Below are 13839 nucleotides of genomic sequence, written 5' to 3'. Positions count from 1 at the left end.
TAAAGTCCTCTGAGGCGTCCAAACACAATAAAGGAGTAAGCACAGAAGATACCACAGAGCTGATTTTGGGGTATTTCTTTCAGATTCGGTACAAAACCAATGAACCTGTGTGGGAGGAGCACTTCACGTTCTTTGTCCACAATCCCAAGCGCCAGGACCTTGAAGTCGAGGTATTTTACTTGCATTCCTATAGATTCCTTGAGATACAAGCAGCATCCAAAGAACTGTATGTGTTTGAAGTACACCATTTATGGATCCAGCACCATAATCCGTGCGTCTCTGTCAGACTACCCCTCGGTATTTCAGATTCTGTGATGCTGTTAACTTCTTTTCTTTTTTTTTACCTTTAAACTTTCAGTTAATTGCAGTTGATTTTGTACCTTGGCATCCTTTTTTCTACCCTGCTGAACTTTACTGGTTCCAGCGCTAGCTTTTTTGTGGATTCTTCAGGACTGTCTTCTACGCAGGCCATCGTGTTGCCTGCAGATAGTAAGGACACGTCTGCTTCTGTGCCCCCGCACCGGGACCCCCCGCCTCGGCCCCACCACTGACTCCTGGGTCTTGCCTTCCTGCCCTTCCAGCCTCGGGGGAGTGCACCCCTTGGCCTTTTCGGGTCTTAGGGGGAAGCCTTAGGGCTTTACCATTAAGCCTGAAGTTTGAGGATGTCTTCTTCTCCTACTACCAGTTTGCTGACGGTTTTGGCATGAATGGATGTGGAATTTTATCAAAGATTTTTCTGCAACTAGTGAGATGATCACCTGGTTTTCCTAAGTTTGTAAATATGGTGAAACATGTTGAATTTCAGATGTTGAACCTTGCAAGCCTTTATTTGATTTGCGAGATTTGACATTAAGAGCCTCACGAGCAAACCTGTCGTAGAGGATATGCTCACGTGGTCATGAGGTCCTGTCCTCCTTATGTATTCAATTTAATGTGCTAACGCTTTGTTAAGAGTTTTTGCACCTGGGTCCCGAAGGACACAGACCTGTCATTTGTTTCTCCAGCTTGTGTGTCAGTGACTGGTGCAGGCCCCGGAGAGCATGCTGGGAGCGCGCATGCTGGGAGCGCGCGCGCGCGCTCTCTCTCTCTCTCTCTCTCTCTCTCTCTCTCTCTGCATCTGCGTAGAACTGCGATGCTCGCCCACCTGACAGGTTGCTCCCTTCATCATCGTAAAAATCCCCTTTACCGTTACATTTAAATGACATTCTTTACTCCTTAACTGACTCTGTTTGATATTAATGTAACTACTCTTCCTTTCATTGACGTTAATGAGGTTTATTTTTTTATCCTTTTTTTAACTTATTTGTAAATTTATATTTAAAGCTGACTTTTTATAGACAACATGTAGTTGAATCTTGCGTTTTTATCCAATCTGATAATCTCTGATAATCTCTTAATTTTGGCATGTAGAGCCTTTGTATTCAATGTTACTGTGGATGTGGTTGGATTTAAATCTGCCACCATGCTGTTTGCCCCATTTGTTCCTTGTTCTCTTTTTCTTTTTAATATGACTTTTGGATGGAGCATTTTTTACAATTGCATTTTATCTCCTTTTTTGGCTCGTCGGCGGTAGCGCCGTGTTTGCGGTTGAGTGCCTCAGCGGGTGCCCCTGCCCCACGTGCACGCGCCGCCTGGCGTCTGGGCTCCGCCTCGCGGCGCTCAGGGTGCGCTGTGGTGTTTTGCAGGTCAGAGATGAGCAGCACCAGTGCTCCCTGGGGAACCTGAAGATCCCTCTCAGCCAGCTGCTCACCAGCGACGACATGACCATCAACCAGCGATTCCAGCTCAGCAACTCGGGCCCCAACAGCACCCTGCGGATGAAGATCGCCCTCAGGGTGCGCAGTCTGCCAAGGAGGGGACGGGCTGCAGCCAAGGCTCGCGCGCACTGCTCCCCTGGGCTCGGGGTGACGGGTACGGCGGCCACAGTGCCGCCGCAGGGCCCCGGACGGGTGGCAGCGGCCAGGGTGTTGGCGCAGGGTCAGGGCTGACGGAAGACGAGGTCCGACGGAAGCAGCGCTTCCGCTTGCTGGTGCGCCCGGGAACTCAGTGAGCCTTCCCGTCAGATGCCGTCGGCCGTATTTTATCCTTCGGCTCAGAAACTGTTGCCGTCGGGATCCACAAAGTCTCTGCTGAGATTAAACCTTTTACAGTCATTCAGAAGAGAGAATTGAATAAAACTCTTCAAGGTGGTGGAAATTACAGAAAAACTTTTTGTCCAAAATAGACAGTAATTCATTTATAAGCACCTAAGGAAATGTTGAAGATTGGAAAACATGAGAGGATACTGAAACTCACTGATTTTAAAAATGCAAATTCAAATGGAGAATAAGCTCTTTAAAAGAATTAAGGCAGACTCGGTGTGTGGAGGGGCAGTGGAAATGGCCCCCGGCCCTGGTCAGGGGCCTGGCTGTGTGCGGCCTTTCCAGGAGGGACTGCGGCGTGGCCGGCAGAGAGCCCTGGGGCCAGGGGCCTTTCTCTGGAAATCTTTCTGTTACTGCGCACAAAGCTGGAGGCTGTGAACAGTAGCTGTTTGCTGCAGCTGTGTTTTTTTAAAGCAGGAAAAGCTTCCGGCTCTCACAATAGCCTCAGAGCCCAGGGAGGGGCTCACAGGGCACAGACTCCGCTCAGTGGCGTAGTGGGAGGGGCGGGGGGACACGTCACCATCTAGCGCAGTGCCTGCCCGGAAGCTGAGGGCACGTGCTGCTCCCATGTCGCTGCTGGGCACCTGGGGCAGCACGCTGGGCAGAGGAGTCCTTGACTCCCATCCTTCCCCCGGGGTTGCTGGTGGAGGAGGCTGCCTCTAGGACGGGGGGCCAGGCCACCTGCGGCCAGGCCTGTGCGGGCGCGCGGCCCCCCTCCTGCAACGGCAGGAGCCACAGCTGTGCCCCTGGTAGAGGCGGAAGAGAACACACAGAAATGACCCCCCGGCACAGAAGGGATACTTTGACTACTTAAACTTTTCTTTTTAAAAATTTTATGGAACATTGTATTACTTTAGTAATAAATAGCTGAACAGACCAGATTGTTTATAGTGTTTCGTGCCAAGTTTTAAGGAAACATTTGCAAATAAATACACCTAAAGCTGTTCATGCATCAGGCTGTTCCAGTGTCACTGGCTATAACTTTATTATTTGTACCTCCAGGTGCTGCACCTGGAGAAGCGAGAGAGATCCCCGGACCACCCACGCTCAGCTCAAGTGAAGCGACCCTCCGTTTCCAAAGAAGGGAGAAAAAGATCTGTCAGGTCTCAGATGTCCCCGTCACCGGGCGCTGGTGACAGCAGCCCGGCCCCCTCCACGCCGGCCAGCGGGGGCGCCGCGAGGCCCAGCCTGGAGGAGAGAGCCCCGTCCGCGGAGGCCGGCCCTCAGGGGCTGCGAGACCTGGGCCGAAGCTCCTCCAGCCTGCAGGTCGGCGCCCCCTGCTCCCCCTGCTCCCCCAGCCACATCGCCGTCAAGGAGCCCACCCCCAGCATCGCCTCGGACATATCGCTGCCCATCGCCACGCAGGAGCTCCGGCAGAGGCTGCGGCAGCTGGAGAAGTAACTAGATGCCCCTTAGCCCTTCGGAGTCACCGCATGCCCCGGGCGCTGGGGGGGCGGGGGGGCTCTGTCTTACCGTAGCTAAAGGAGCTTGGTGGCCGCGCCCTTTCAGAGTGAAGCCTGCCGTTTTCCAGGGCCAGCGTGGGGCCCGAGTGAGGATCGGGATGCGGGGGAAGTGGGTCCCGAGGATGCGGCGGTCCCGGCGCTCGCTGTGCCCGCCCTCCCACCAGCAGGCTGCACCGGAGCTGACCTGCTGCGCCGGCTCTGGTGACCGGCCTCTGCTGTGGGCGCCTGGGCCTGTTCTCTGTCTGCTCGGCTCTGCTCTGCTGGCCCCCCGCTGCTTTGCGTCTGTCTTTGGATGTTTGTGTTGACTTCTTAAAACCCCATGGTTCCTAGAGGAAAAACAGCCTGCAGGCAGCAGAAGCTTAGTAGTTCACCTCTGCCTCTCAGCGAAGGAAGCTGCCTTCGAGACAGTCCTCTCTCGGTTGTCCTGGGAGGTGTGGGGGGCGTGAGGAGTCCCCGGGAGCAGAGGCAAAACGCGGTGGCCGGTGTTGGGACGCGGGCGCACGTGGGGCCTTCCTGTGACCTCGCCAGCGTACTGGACTCCTCTGCTCCTTCTCATGTCCACTGTTTTGGAAAAAAGAAATCTGTCCCTCCGCATGTCTTGCTCTAGAAGAAAACAGTTTTAAATAAGAAACCCGCTTTTTCTCAGGAGCTAACTTTGGGGAGCGGCCGAAACGGTCTTGGGGGGGGCCGCTGCCCCTCAGAGGCTGTGTTCCGACCTGGAGAGGGAGGAGCCGAAGGGGGCGCGGGGATGCCGTCGGGTGTCCTGTCGGTGGCCCGCCGAGCCAGACACTCGTGTAAGGTCTTGAGGGAGGACACGCAGGTTTGGACAGTTCCAGGCCCGGAGACCGCAGAACTGGGGTTCGGAATGGGGAGTCCTCCGGGTCTCCTTCCACGTAGGCCCCTAGATGGAAAAGCCGCCCGTTTTGAATAAGCTGCACTGGCCCTCGGTTGAAGGAGGGGCAACGTATCTGAACTCAGACGTGCGGCGGCGTCCAGGCGCGTGGGCCATCTGATTCCCCCTGGTCCGCACAAATGAACGTGGCCTCGTGTGGTGCCACTGCGACGCGGGGCCTGTGTGAGGCGGGCGGCTGTGACTCCTGCTTTGTCTCCTCAGCGGGACGGCGCTGGGACAGTCTCCGCTGGGGCAGATCCAGCTGACCATCCGGCACAGCTCGCAGAGAAACAAGCTGGTGGTGGTGGTGCACGCCTGCAGGTGAGCCGCACGCCCCGGGGCGCGCGCACGCCCCTCCGCTGGCCCCCGGCGTGTCCCCCGGCTGCCGGCAGCACCGTCTCGAGTGCAGTGTGGGTGCCGCCCCGACACGGGTGCTCAGGCGGCCTGTCACACGGGGCGGGACGATAAGCTTATTTTCTTACATCAGTAACGAGAGAGAAGCATCGATTGGTTGCCTTCTGTGTGTGCCTCCACCCGGCCCGTGTCCTGTCCGCGAATGAGACAGGCGCCCTTCCGGAGTGCGGCACGGTGCCCAGCTGAGCCACACTGGCCGGGGCACACGCTCTTCCTTTACCGCAGTGTCTTTTGAGCACTAAGTTCTGAGCAGTGAATTTCTGTAAGTCCAGAGGGCCCCGGAGTGAGGGGTCATGGCAGGCACTGCCGCCGCCTGTCAGAGAAGCGCGTGTGCCGCCTGCGGCCCCCGAGGCCTCCCCACAGCCAGGGAGGCCGGTGCTTACGGCTGCATTCCAGCCGGAGAGTGCGGCGCGAGGGCCGGCGCGCTTTGTGTGTTTGATTGCTGGTGACGGTCTGGAGCAGTCGCCCTTTATGTGCTGTGTCCGCCTCTGTGCTGCTGGCGACATGAACGTGCTAACACAAGTGCGCGGGACTTACGGGAAGCGGCCGGGAACACAGAAAAACAAAACCGGTCCCATTTAGGGGTGTGACAGTGAATGGAGAGTTCACTGCAGCACGTGCGTGTTGAGCGCCTATAGGTTCTTGCTACTGAGATGATCCCTTTGGGGAGGGAACAGGAGGCTGTTTTCGGGAACTCCCCCTAAACAATCCCCGGACTAGAGTTTCAGGGTGATCGGTAAGTGAGTAAGTTGGAGCAGTTGCATATGACTGATCGAAACAACAGTCAAGTTCCTGTTGCCTATTTCTGGTCTTAAAGATATCACCAAACTTCTGAAACAAAGACCCAAAACACTTCCAACGTTGAACATTGAGTTAGGAAGATGAATTTTCCAACCTGCTTGTTCCAGTGTCTGGTCACGAGTGACCAGGGCCTTTCCCAGCAGCTCAGGGCACAAGGTGGGGACAGCCCTGGGCTGGACTCGCTTCCCTCCGGGGGCCACCGACGCCTACACTGCGCCCACCCAGTCTAGGCACGCCGCTCCCGCGGGCCTGTCGTCGGGATGTGGGAGGGAGCCGGAGTCCTGGGAGGAGGCACAGGAGGACACGCAAACTCCACGTGGACAATTCCACTTTGGGAATTTTTTTTCTTGTGAACATTGTAACAAAACGATGTTACTTGAGGACGTGCTATAAGTAAATTTGAATGTGATGTTAATTGTCATATCGGTAGATTCTAACGTCTGCTGTTCTCTGGTTTGTGTTACAAGAAACCTCATCGCCTTCTCTGAGGACGGCTCCGACCCCTACGTCCGCATGTACTTGCTGCCGGACAAGAGGAGGTCAGGAAGGAGAAAAACACACGTGTCAAAGAAAACTCTGAACCCCGTGTTTGATCAGAGGTACGGACTTGATCAGCTGGGCAGATGAAACTGGATGAAACTGGGGAGGCCCAGGCCTGCTGTCTAGGGATGGGAGCAGGGGGCCCGCGCAGCGCTCAGAAACAGCGAAAGCCCTGGGCAGGTGGACGCGGAGGTGCCGAGGCAAGTGAGCGCGGCGGGTCTCCGGCAGGAGAGAGGAGGTGCAGGGGAGCTATGAGGTGAAGAACAAATGAGTTATGAATCAAAACGGAGCATATTCCAGTGCACATATTTTGAAAAGTAAGGGTAAATCTACAGCATCTTAAAATACAACATTTGTGTGAAAAACAACTGGTTTCCAAAACAGTTTAAAGATTAGTGAAGAGAACGGCGGCGTCGTTTCGGGTTTTTGCGAACCTCTTGAACAGTCCGGCCTCACAGAGGCTCCGTTCGGCCCCTGTGGCCGGTCCTCGGGCCCCGTGAGGCTCTGCTGTCTGCGCGCATTTGGCGTCTCGCTCTGCAGTCCTCTGCAGCTGACAACCCGCCGGCGTTCTGGGAAATCAGAGGCGAACGGTACCGGAACCTGCTGATTCAGGTCACACTTCGTCCTTCAAGACGCTGCTAGTCATTTGTCGTGGTTTTACTGACAGGTGTGCAGCAAGCCCCGGCGTGGGCACCTGGCGTTTGTCAGTGCCCTGCTGCGCGGCAGCACGGAAGACGCAGACCCCGGGTTTGGGTCTCTCGCTGCGGTAGCTCCAGGCGGGGGGCGGGGGGGCACTTCCCTGCCATGTCCCTCCCAGGCCGCAGGCACTTTAGTTTGCAGCATCTGACTTTAGCCACTAAAATGCGCGATGTAGACCTGCTCCCGTGGTGAAGCCAGATCACAGAACACTTCCTATCCGCTCACCCAGGCTTTGAAATTGCTCTCCTTTAGTCTTGGGGGTGGGGAGAACCAGTCTGGCTCCTGGTGAGCCATCTCCAACATCCACGGTCCCACACGCTAGCTGCCCCGCCCTGTACGTGGGGGAGCCACAGGCCAGAGCCCTCTCTGGCATTCAAAACAATGAAAAATACTTTGATTCTGAGATTTCATGAAATGCCAGACCCAGACATCTAGCACAAGAACCCTGTTTTATGATAAGAAATGTACCATCTGGGGTGGTCTCGTAAGCAGAAACGTCAGGCTCAGTTGTGACAAACTGCAGCAAGATGACGGAGAAATTTACGGAGGGCCCGCCTTCTCTCAGCTTTGATTTCAGCGTTTCGTTACCGGACGTGCAGCGGAGAACGCTGGATGTTGCCGTGAAGAACAGCGGCGGCTTCCTGTCCAAAGACAAAGGGCTTCTGGGCAAAGTAAGTTTGAAAAAGCCCTGATGGGTTCCCACACTGGGAAAATTCAGCAGCTCCCCAATGGGCATTTTTTAGACCATACTTATGTGAGTAGGAAGGAGTGAACTTGCTCTGGGACCAGTGCTTATTGATAAAACAGCAGACTGTGACATTCTGAGTTATTTCCTTGTTTTTACATATTTGATATGGGCATGTTTATCATACTAATACCATGAACTTACAGTGGAAGAAAGGTTCGTTTTCGAGTATCACCCAAACGGGGCGAGTCTCTTACAAGTCTCTCTCCTCAACTAGCCAACCTTTTTGCCCCTAACAGATCGTTGGGTTTATTCTCTGAATCCTTTTAGTCTGCACCCCATCGCTGTGTGACTCTGGTGCGCTCCTTGCACCGTGCGTGGGGGTGAAGGCAGGGAGGAGAGGCTTGGGTGCAGGTGCCGTTCACGGACAGTCCGCGTCCACTGTGCCGCCCTCACTGGCCCGTGGCCTGGTCCCCTCGCCCCACCGACCGTGCGCAGTGCCCGAACTTGAGGACCGACGGGGGCAGGAAGGGCCTCGTGGACAGGCCCGACCACCTGGTTCTTAGGTGCTTCCTAGGGTGGGGCTCCTTGAGAAATGAGAGGCCGAAGATGGAGGCGAGCCCCACACGGCAGGCGGGGAGACCGGCAGCGGGGGCAAAGGCCCAGGGGCGCCGCCCGCCCCCTCTCACAAGCCTCCTTTGACCCGCAGGTGTTGGTTGCTCTGGCGTCAGAAGAACTGGCCAAAGGCTGGACCCAGTGGTGAGTGTCCCGCTGCAGAGGACAAGCTGCTGGGGAGGGAACCCAGTGCTTGCTCGCTGACCCCGTCCCCCCAACCCCGTCTGCCTCCTCTCCCCGTGCCCTCAGGTATGACCTCACGGAAGACGGGGCGCGACCACACGTGGTGGCTTAGGCCGAGCTGGGCCCGGGGCGCCCCCTGGCTGCCGCCGCCCGCCCGCGGGCTCGAAGGCCCCCCCGCCCCGCGCACCAGGGCCACTTGTACACTTCATGTTCTTCGCTGGACGCACCTTAATCGTTTTATAAAACGTGGACATTTCAGGCATATTTGGCCAACATGAGGGTTAAAGTTTGTATGCGGGACGTCCCCTGGTGTCTGGTCGGCTGTCCCAGCCTGCGGTCGGGCAGCAGCCGCCTTCGTGTTGCGGGGGGCGGGGGGGCGGGGGACGGCGTACGTCGCTGCTGCCTGTGTGTGTCCCTGAGGCGCACCGTGCCATGTGCAGAGACTCTTATTTTTTATAATCTCCACATGCTGGTTTGAATTCAGAAGAAAATGGTTTAAGGAAATATATATATTTTCTTCTAAATTCTTATGATAATTCATTTTTGTCTTTGCAGGAAAAAGTTCTCAGTGACTTATTTTGTGCTGTTTATTTTTAAAAAGAAAAGCTGAAAGATTATGAAATATTAGTATATTTCTGCCTATTATCAATGAAAGAAAGTATTAAAAATATTAACACTTTCATAACTATAAAGGTGTATTACTGAGAAGTTGAAGTGCTTATAAAGAATAATGTTATATAGCCAAGTTACATAAAATACTAAGAGAATCGCCATGGTTCATAAATCACAGTGTACTAATCTGAAATTTCTTACATAAAATGAAAATGTCCGAAGTTTGCTGTCGCGTGCACGGCATCGCTTTTTGTAACTGTGACCCAGACTCCCAGGGTCAGCAGTTGGGCTCCCGCGAAGCCGCTGTGAGCGCTGGTACTTTCCGTGTTTTCCCAGCCTGCGAGGAGAGAGCCGCTCCCGCGGTCGCCCTCGGGCTGTGCAGGCCTCGGGTGAGTACACAGGGAAGGGGTTAGGCCGGGCGCCGCCCTGCCCACTTCTCCGTGTGACACGCATGAGCGCAGCACAGGGCCCTGAGCTGGCTCTGGTTCCGAGCTGCCCTCGTGCCGGGCCGCCAGGGACCGAGAGTGTCGGCACCCGCGTTTGGGGGCCCGCCACTTCCTGGGTTTCCTTACTTCCTGCCATGCCTGACCTCAGTATTGGAATTCTGTCACACAGTTTTTGAGAATATTTTTTTCTCCGAGGATCAAAAGCATGCTTTCTGTTCCTCAGAGTGTCCTGCGGCCGTGACCTGAGCCGCGGGTGCCTGTCCAGGCAGCACACACACGTGCAGAGGGTGCTCTGAATGGTGTGCGCCTCCTTGCCGTGAGGACACCCTAGGATTCAGCACGAAGGCGTCGGGAGGGAGCCCTGTGACCGAGGGGCGCGCCCTCACCAGGACGCGCCTCACGGCTCTGGGCTGCCCCTCTGACCGGGCGCCTGCGTGCCTGGGTGGGCCGGCTGCCACCCCGCACGCTGCCGCCCTTCAGCGAGTGTCAGCTTGTTTCACTTTGCACGTGGACTGTGGGTGTGTTCAGGGGGGAGCCTCCAGCTTCATAGCGCATTTCAGGTCATCAAAAAGACCCCTCTGGTCCCACCGTCCCCTGCGCAGTGGCAGGAGGAAGCTTACCAGTATCCTGGTAACACGTGAATGTATACGCGACCCGGGCACGTAACTGGTGTTTCCGTAGCTTGAGCAAGATGGGGCCTTAGGTGCCTGCCTGTGATGTTAGGTTTCCTGAAAAAAATGTTTTTTAAAGATTTTATTTATTTCTTCTTAGAGAGGGTGGAAGGGAGGGAGAAAGAGGGAAACATCCACGTGTGGTTGCCTCCCACGCACCCCCTACTGGGGACCTGGCCTGCAACCAGGCCTGTGCCCTGACCGGGAATTGAACTGGCGACCCTTTGGTTTGCAGGTTGGTGCTCAGTCCACTGAGCCACACCCACCGGGGCAGGTTTATTGAGGATATTTTTAACATCAGGTCTGTGGAAAGGCTTCGGGTGTGATCTCTGACAGAGAAGAAACGCTCGCTGGAATTCAGCACACCAATAATTTCTACCAACATCCTAAACTTTTGGCTTTCGCAGCCATGTGCTTCACCCATTTGATGAGTATTTTACTGATGGATTGCTTTATTTAAGCAATTAGGTAAAATAAATATAACATGAGGCAGAAAACCGGTTGGCCGCACGCTGCCCACCTCCTGACGGCGCCCACCTGCAGGCGCGGGCCGTCACAGGGGCGCAGCAGCGGAGGGGTGCTTCCGGGGCGCTGACACAGCTCGCGGGTGCGGTTCCGGCTTATTCTGGCAGCGTGAGCGGTTCCCGGGAAGCGCGGGGACACCGGTGAGGCCCAGCCGGCCCTGCAGGGCCCTCAGAGCGTTCATTGCTAGGTCCTCCTGACCGATTCCCCCGGGAAGGGGAGTTTTAGCTTTGAGCTTTTCCACATTGAGCCAAACCAGTGCAGGGACATTCTCTTAACGGAATCTGAATTCTGTTAAGCTTGTCTGTGTGGGTGGTTAGTCCTGTGCCTTACAGTACCGAAGTATGAAGGCATTTCCAACTTCAGATGAAAACCAGAGCCTTGTAGAATCGCCCCTCTGCTGCGAGAATCCCTTCTGCAGACGCCCTGCGTGCAGCGCTCAGCCCTGCCGCCTCAGGAACCGAGGAGGCTGTGCGCTGGGGGCTGTGGCCGCCTCGCTGCCCTTGGGGCCCACGGCCGCGGGGGGGCTGCGGCAGGGGTTCTCCTGGAGGGGTCCGCTGTGTCGCCGAGATGACGTGACAGCGCGTGTACTTGTTCAATAAAAGCTTTGTGTCAGCTCCCGTGTGACTCGTTCCTCCTCTGTCTTCTGAAGGGAGAATTCCAGTGTGAGAGCCCAGGATCTGAAAAGCAATACAGGATGCTGGTCACATTAGCCTCTGCGACTTCTTCCCTTTTCAAAAGCACCCCCTCTGATGGCTGAGGTCACTCACTCCTCTTTTCCCGTCATAATCGAACCCTTGTCCTCCCACCTCAGACTTGGGGGTTTGAAAACCACTCTCCTGGATGATAGTTATGAGTACAAAATGGGGTCTTTACATGTGCTTTATAACCAGAGCACCAACAAGTAATGAAACGGAGGCTGTTCTGAGCACTGGAGGGGAAACACTGGCGTGTCCGCTGCTGAGGTTGGGGTGACTGTCACCTTGTCCTCTGGGCGCTGGCCTGGCAGGGCCATCACTGAGGACCGAGAGCGGCCGCAAAAGAATTCGAGTTGCTTCGTTGCAGGGGCCACGTGAGGAAAACTGAAGCCATCGCCCAAAACCCAAACTCCCCAGTGGCCTCCAGTCGGGTTTTAAAGAAGAAGAATAACGAGTGGCCATGAGTACGGGGCTCGGGGTCGTGCACTCCGCTCATTGGTCAGTTCTTGTCAGGCGTCAGCGACTCCCTCTGATCGTGTAGCTCTTGGCGGTGTCCTCTTCGGTGTCTCGTGATGGGGACCAGGTGGTCTTCCTGCTTAGAGTTCTGCGAGACGCCTTGGGACCGGAGTGCTGTTACCTTGGCGGAATAGAACGGCGCCGCACGCCTGGTGCTCGGCAGGCTGCAGCCTTCTGTTGTCTTACGCGGACTGTGTCCTCCAGCCGTCCCGGCCACCTGCCTTGCAGGCAGACCCCCGCCCGCTCCACAGGACGGCAGGACGTGCAGCTGAGAGGGGCAGATTTAATACTTTAACTAAAAGCTAAATTCTAGCATCCCCAGTCTTCTGGGATTTTCTGTGGGTTTCGGCTGGAGTGGGTCCTGCCCAGGGCCCCTTCCACACCGTCCGTGGTAGCCTGTCCGAGCCTTGTTCCTTTTCACGCCTGAGTGATGCTCCAGGGTTTGAATGGACCACCACCGTTTGTCCACCTGTGCGCGGGTGGACATTGTGTGGTGTCCGCCTTCTGGGAGGATGGTGAGGCTGTCCTGTCTCGGGTGTCGGCTCAGAAGGATGCTGACAAGGTGCCTTCCCCGACAGCACAGTGCTCGCTCACTGGGTTCAGGGGGCACGTCGGCATTTTGATTGTACGCTTGGCCGCTAAGACTCCTCCTCCTCCGCATTTTCTGAGATCAACTTCTAACCTTTACGTTAGGACCACATGGGGGTCCTGATACTGATTAAAACACATGCCTGGCTCACCCCCTCAATCGTCTGACCTAATCGGCCTGCAGAAGGCCTAGGCTTCATGTTCTTACATGCGGCTCAAGGCAGTCTAGTGGGCCACGCTTTCCCCCACCACCTGTCTCTCTCCGAGTCACCCTGCTGTGAGGTGGCCGCCCCAGGAGGGGCTTTCCTCCCCGGGAGCCAGGAGGAAGAGGCAGACGGGTACCCCTTCAACCTTCCCGAGGTCATCCTGTCGGGAGGCTGAAGGAAAGGCTGGGAATGGTGTTCAGCAGTTACGGCCCAGGAAAGTGAAGGCTAAACGCCGAAGAGCTCGGCTCTGCAGGGCAGCTCACCCGCCTCCCCTCCCCCTCCCCGGAGCTGGCAGCCCGGGGAGAGGCGCTGACCGAAGGAGGAGGCGCACAACGGCAGGCGCGAGCCTTTGTCCTCCCCCCGCCGCCCCCGTGTCACCTGGCAGGGCCACTCAGCCTGGGGTGCAGCGGGCACCCCGCAGAGCCTGTTGGCGCAGGCGTGGCTCTGATGGCTTCTGCTTTTTCCTTAATTGTTTGAACACATTCACATTTCCCAGCTCAAAGTCTAGAGAGGGTGCAGCTTGAAACCACAAGAAGGAAGGAAGTGTCCCCGCAGCTGCCTCCTGATGAGCCCGTAGCCCCTTTCTCGGAATCTGTGACTCAAGCTGTGGGGCGGTGGCCTGTTTAGCTCCCGGCGGGGACAGCCCAGCCGTCGCTCTGCCCCACCCTGTGGGTTCCACCCAGAGTCCCAGAGAAGTGCTCCTCCTGATGAGCCCTGTAGGGAGTGTTTAAGGCGCAAGCCAGTGGCCTGCTCTTGCAATTATGATTAGAGTCCACAATGTTTGTCTTTTTTTAACTAGGCAGAAAATATTTATGGGAGGATATTAAGGAAAAGGATAAGAGTGGTTTGAGCCATGTGACTGTTACTTGCCCAATAAATTTTTAAAAAAACAGCTTTATACTTGTTTATCAAAGATATTACTTTAGCCAGGTTTATACCTACCTGTGTATATATTGCAAACAGCTTCAGCCTTAGTGTTTATATTGCTTTGCCGCGGGGTCCAATTTTAATTCTATAAACCTTTTCTCATTACCACGTTGTAAGGTGTTTTTTTGTTTTGTTTTGTTAAATTCTCAGTTGACATTTTTTTCATCGCTTTTAGAGAGAAAGCGGGGGGAGAGAGAGAAATCAAAATTGGTGAGAGAGA

At 55.6% G+C, this 13839-nt stretch overlaps 1 protein-coding gene across 3 annotated transcripts in view; it reads left to right on the top strand.

The window, feature by feature from the left end:
* The window catches only part of ESYT2 (extended synaptotagmin 2), a 53589-nt gene extending 44796 nt beyond the window's left edge, over positions 1-8793 (top strand). For all 3 annotated transcript variants that reach the window (XM_054574791.1, XM_054574790.1, XM_054574789.1), the window contains 8 exons: positions 84-170; positions 1686-1835; positions 3144-3538; positions 4719-4817; positions 6179-6310; positions 7516-7621; positions 8345-8394; positions 8500-8793. In XM_054574791.1, the coding sequence (XP_054430766.1) occupies positions 84-170; positions 1686-1835; positions 3144-3538; positions 4719-4817; positions 6179-6310; positions 7516-7621; positions 8345-8394; positions 8500-8545 (1065 nt within the window). In that variant the 3' untranslated portion in view covers positions 8546-8793. The remainder of the gene's footprint in view (positions 1-83; positions 171-1685; positions 1836-3143; positions 3539-4718; positions 4818-6178; positions 6311-7515; positions 7622-8344; positions 8395-8499) is intronic.
* The last annotated feature ends 5046 nt before the right edge of the window (positions 8794-13839 follow it).

This window comes from Pteronotus mesoamericanus, unplaced genomic scaffold, assembly GCF_021234165.1.
Source record: "Pteronotus mesoamericanus isolate MK-2021 breed Mesoamerican mustached bat unplaced genomic scaffold, CSHL_Meso_final contig_265, whole genome shotgun sequence".
NCBI classification, from domain to species: Eukaryota; Metazoa; Chordata; class Mammalia; order Chiroptera; family Mormoopidae; genus Pteronotus; species Pteronotus mesoamericanus.
The sequence above is the reverse complement of the archived record's forward strand: the minus strand, read 5'-3'. Positions and strand labels throughout refer to the sequence as shown.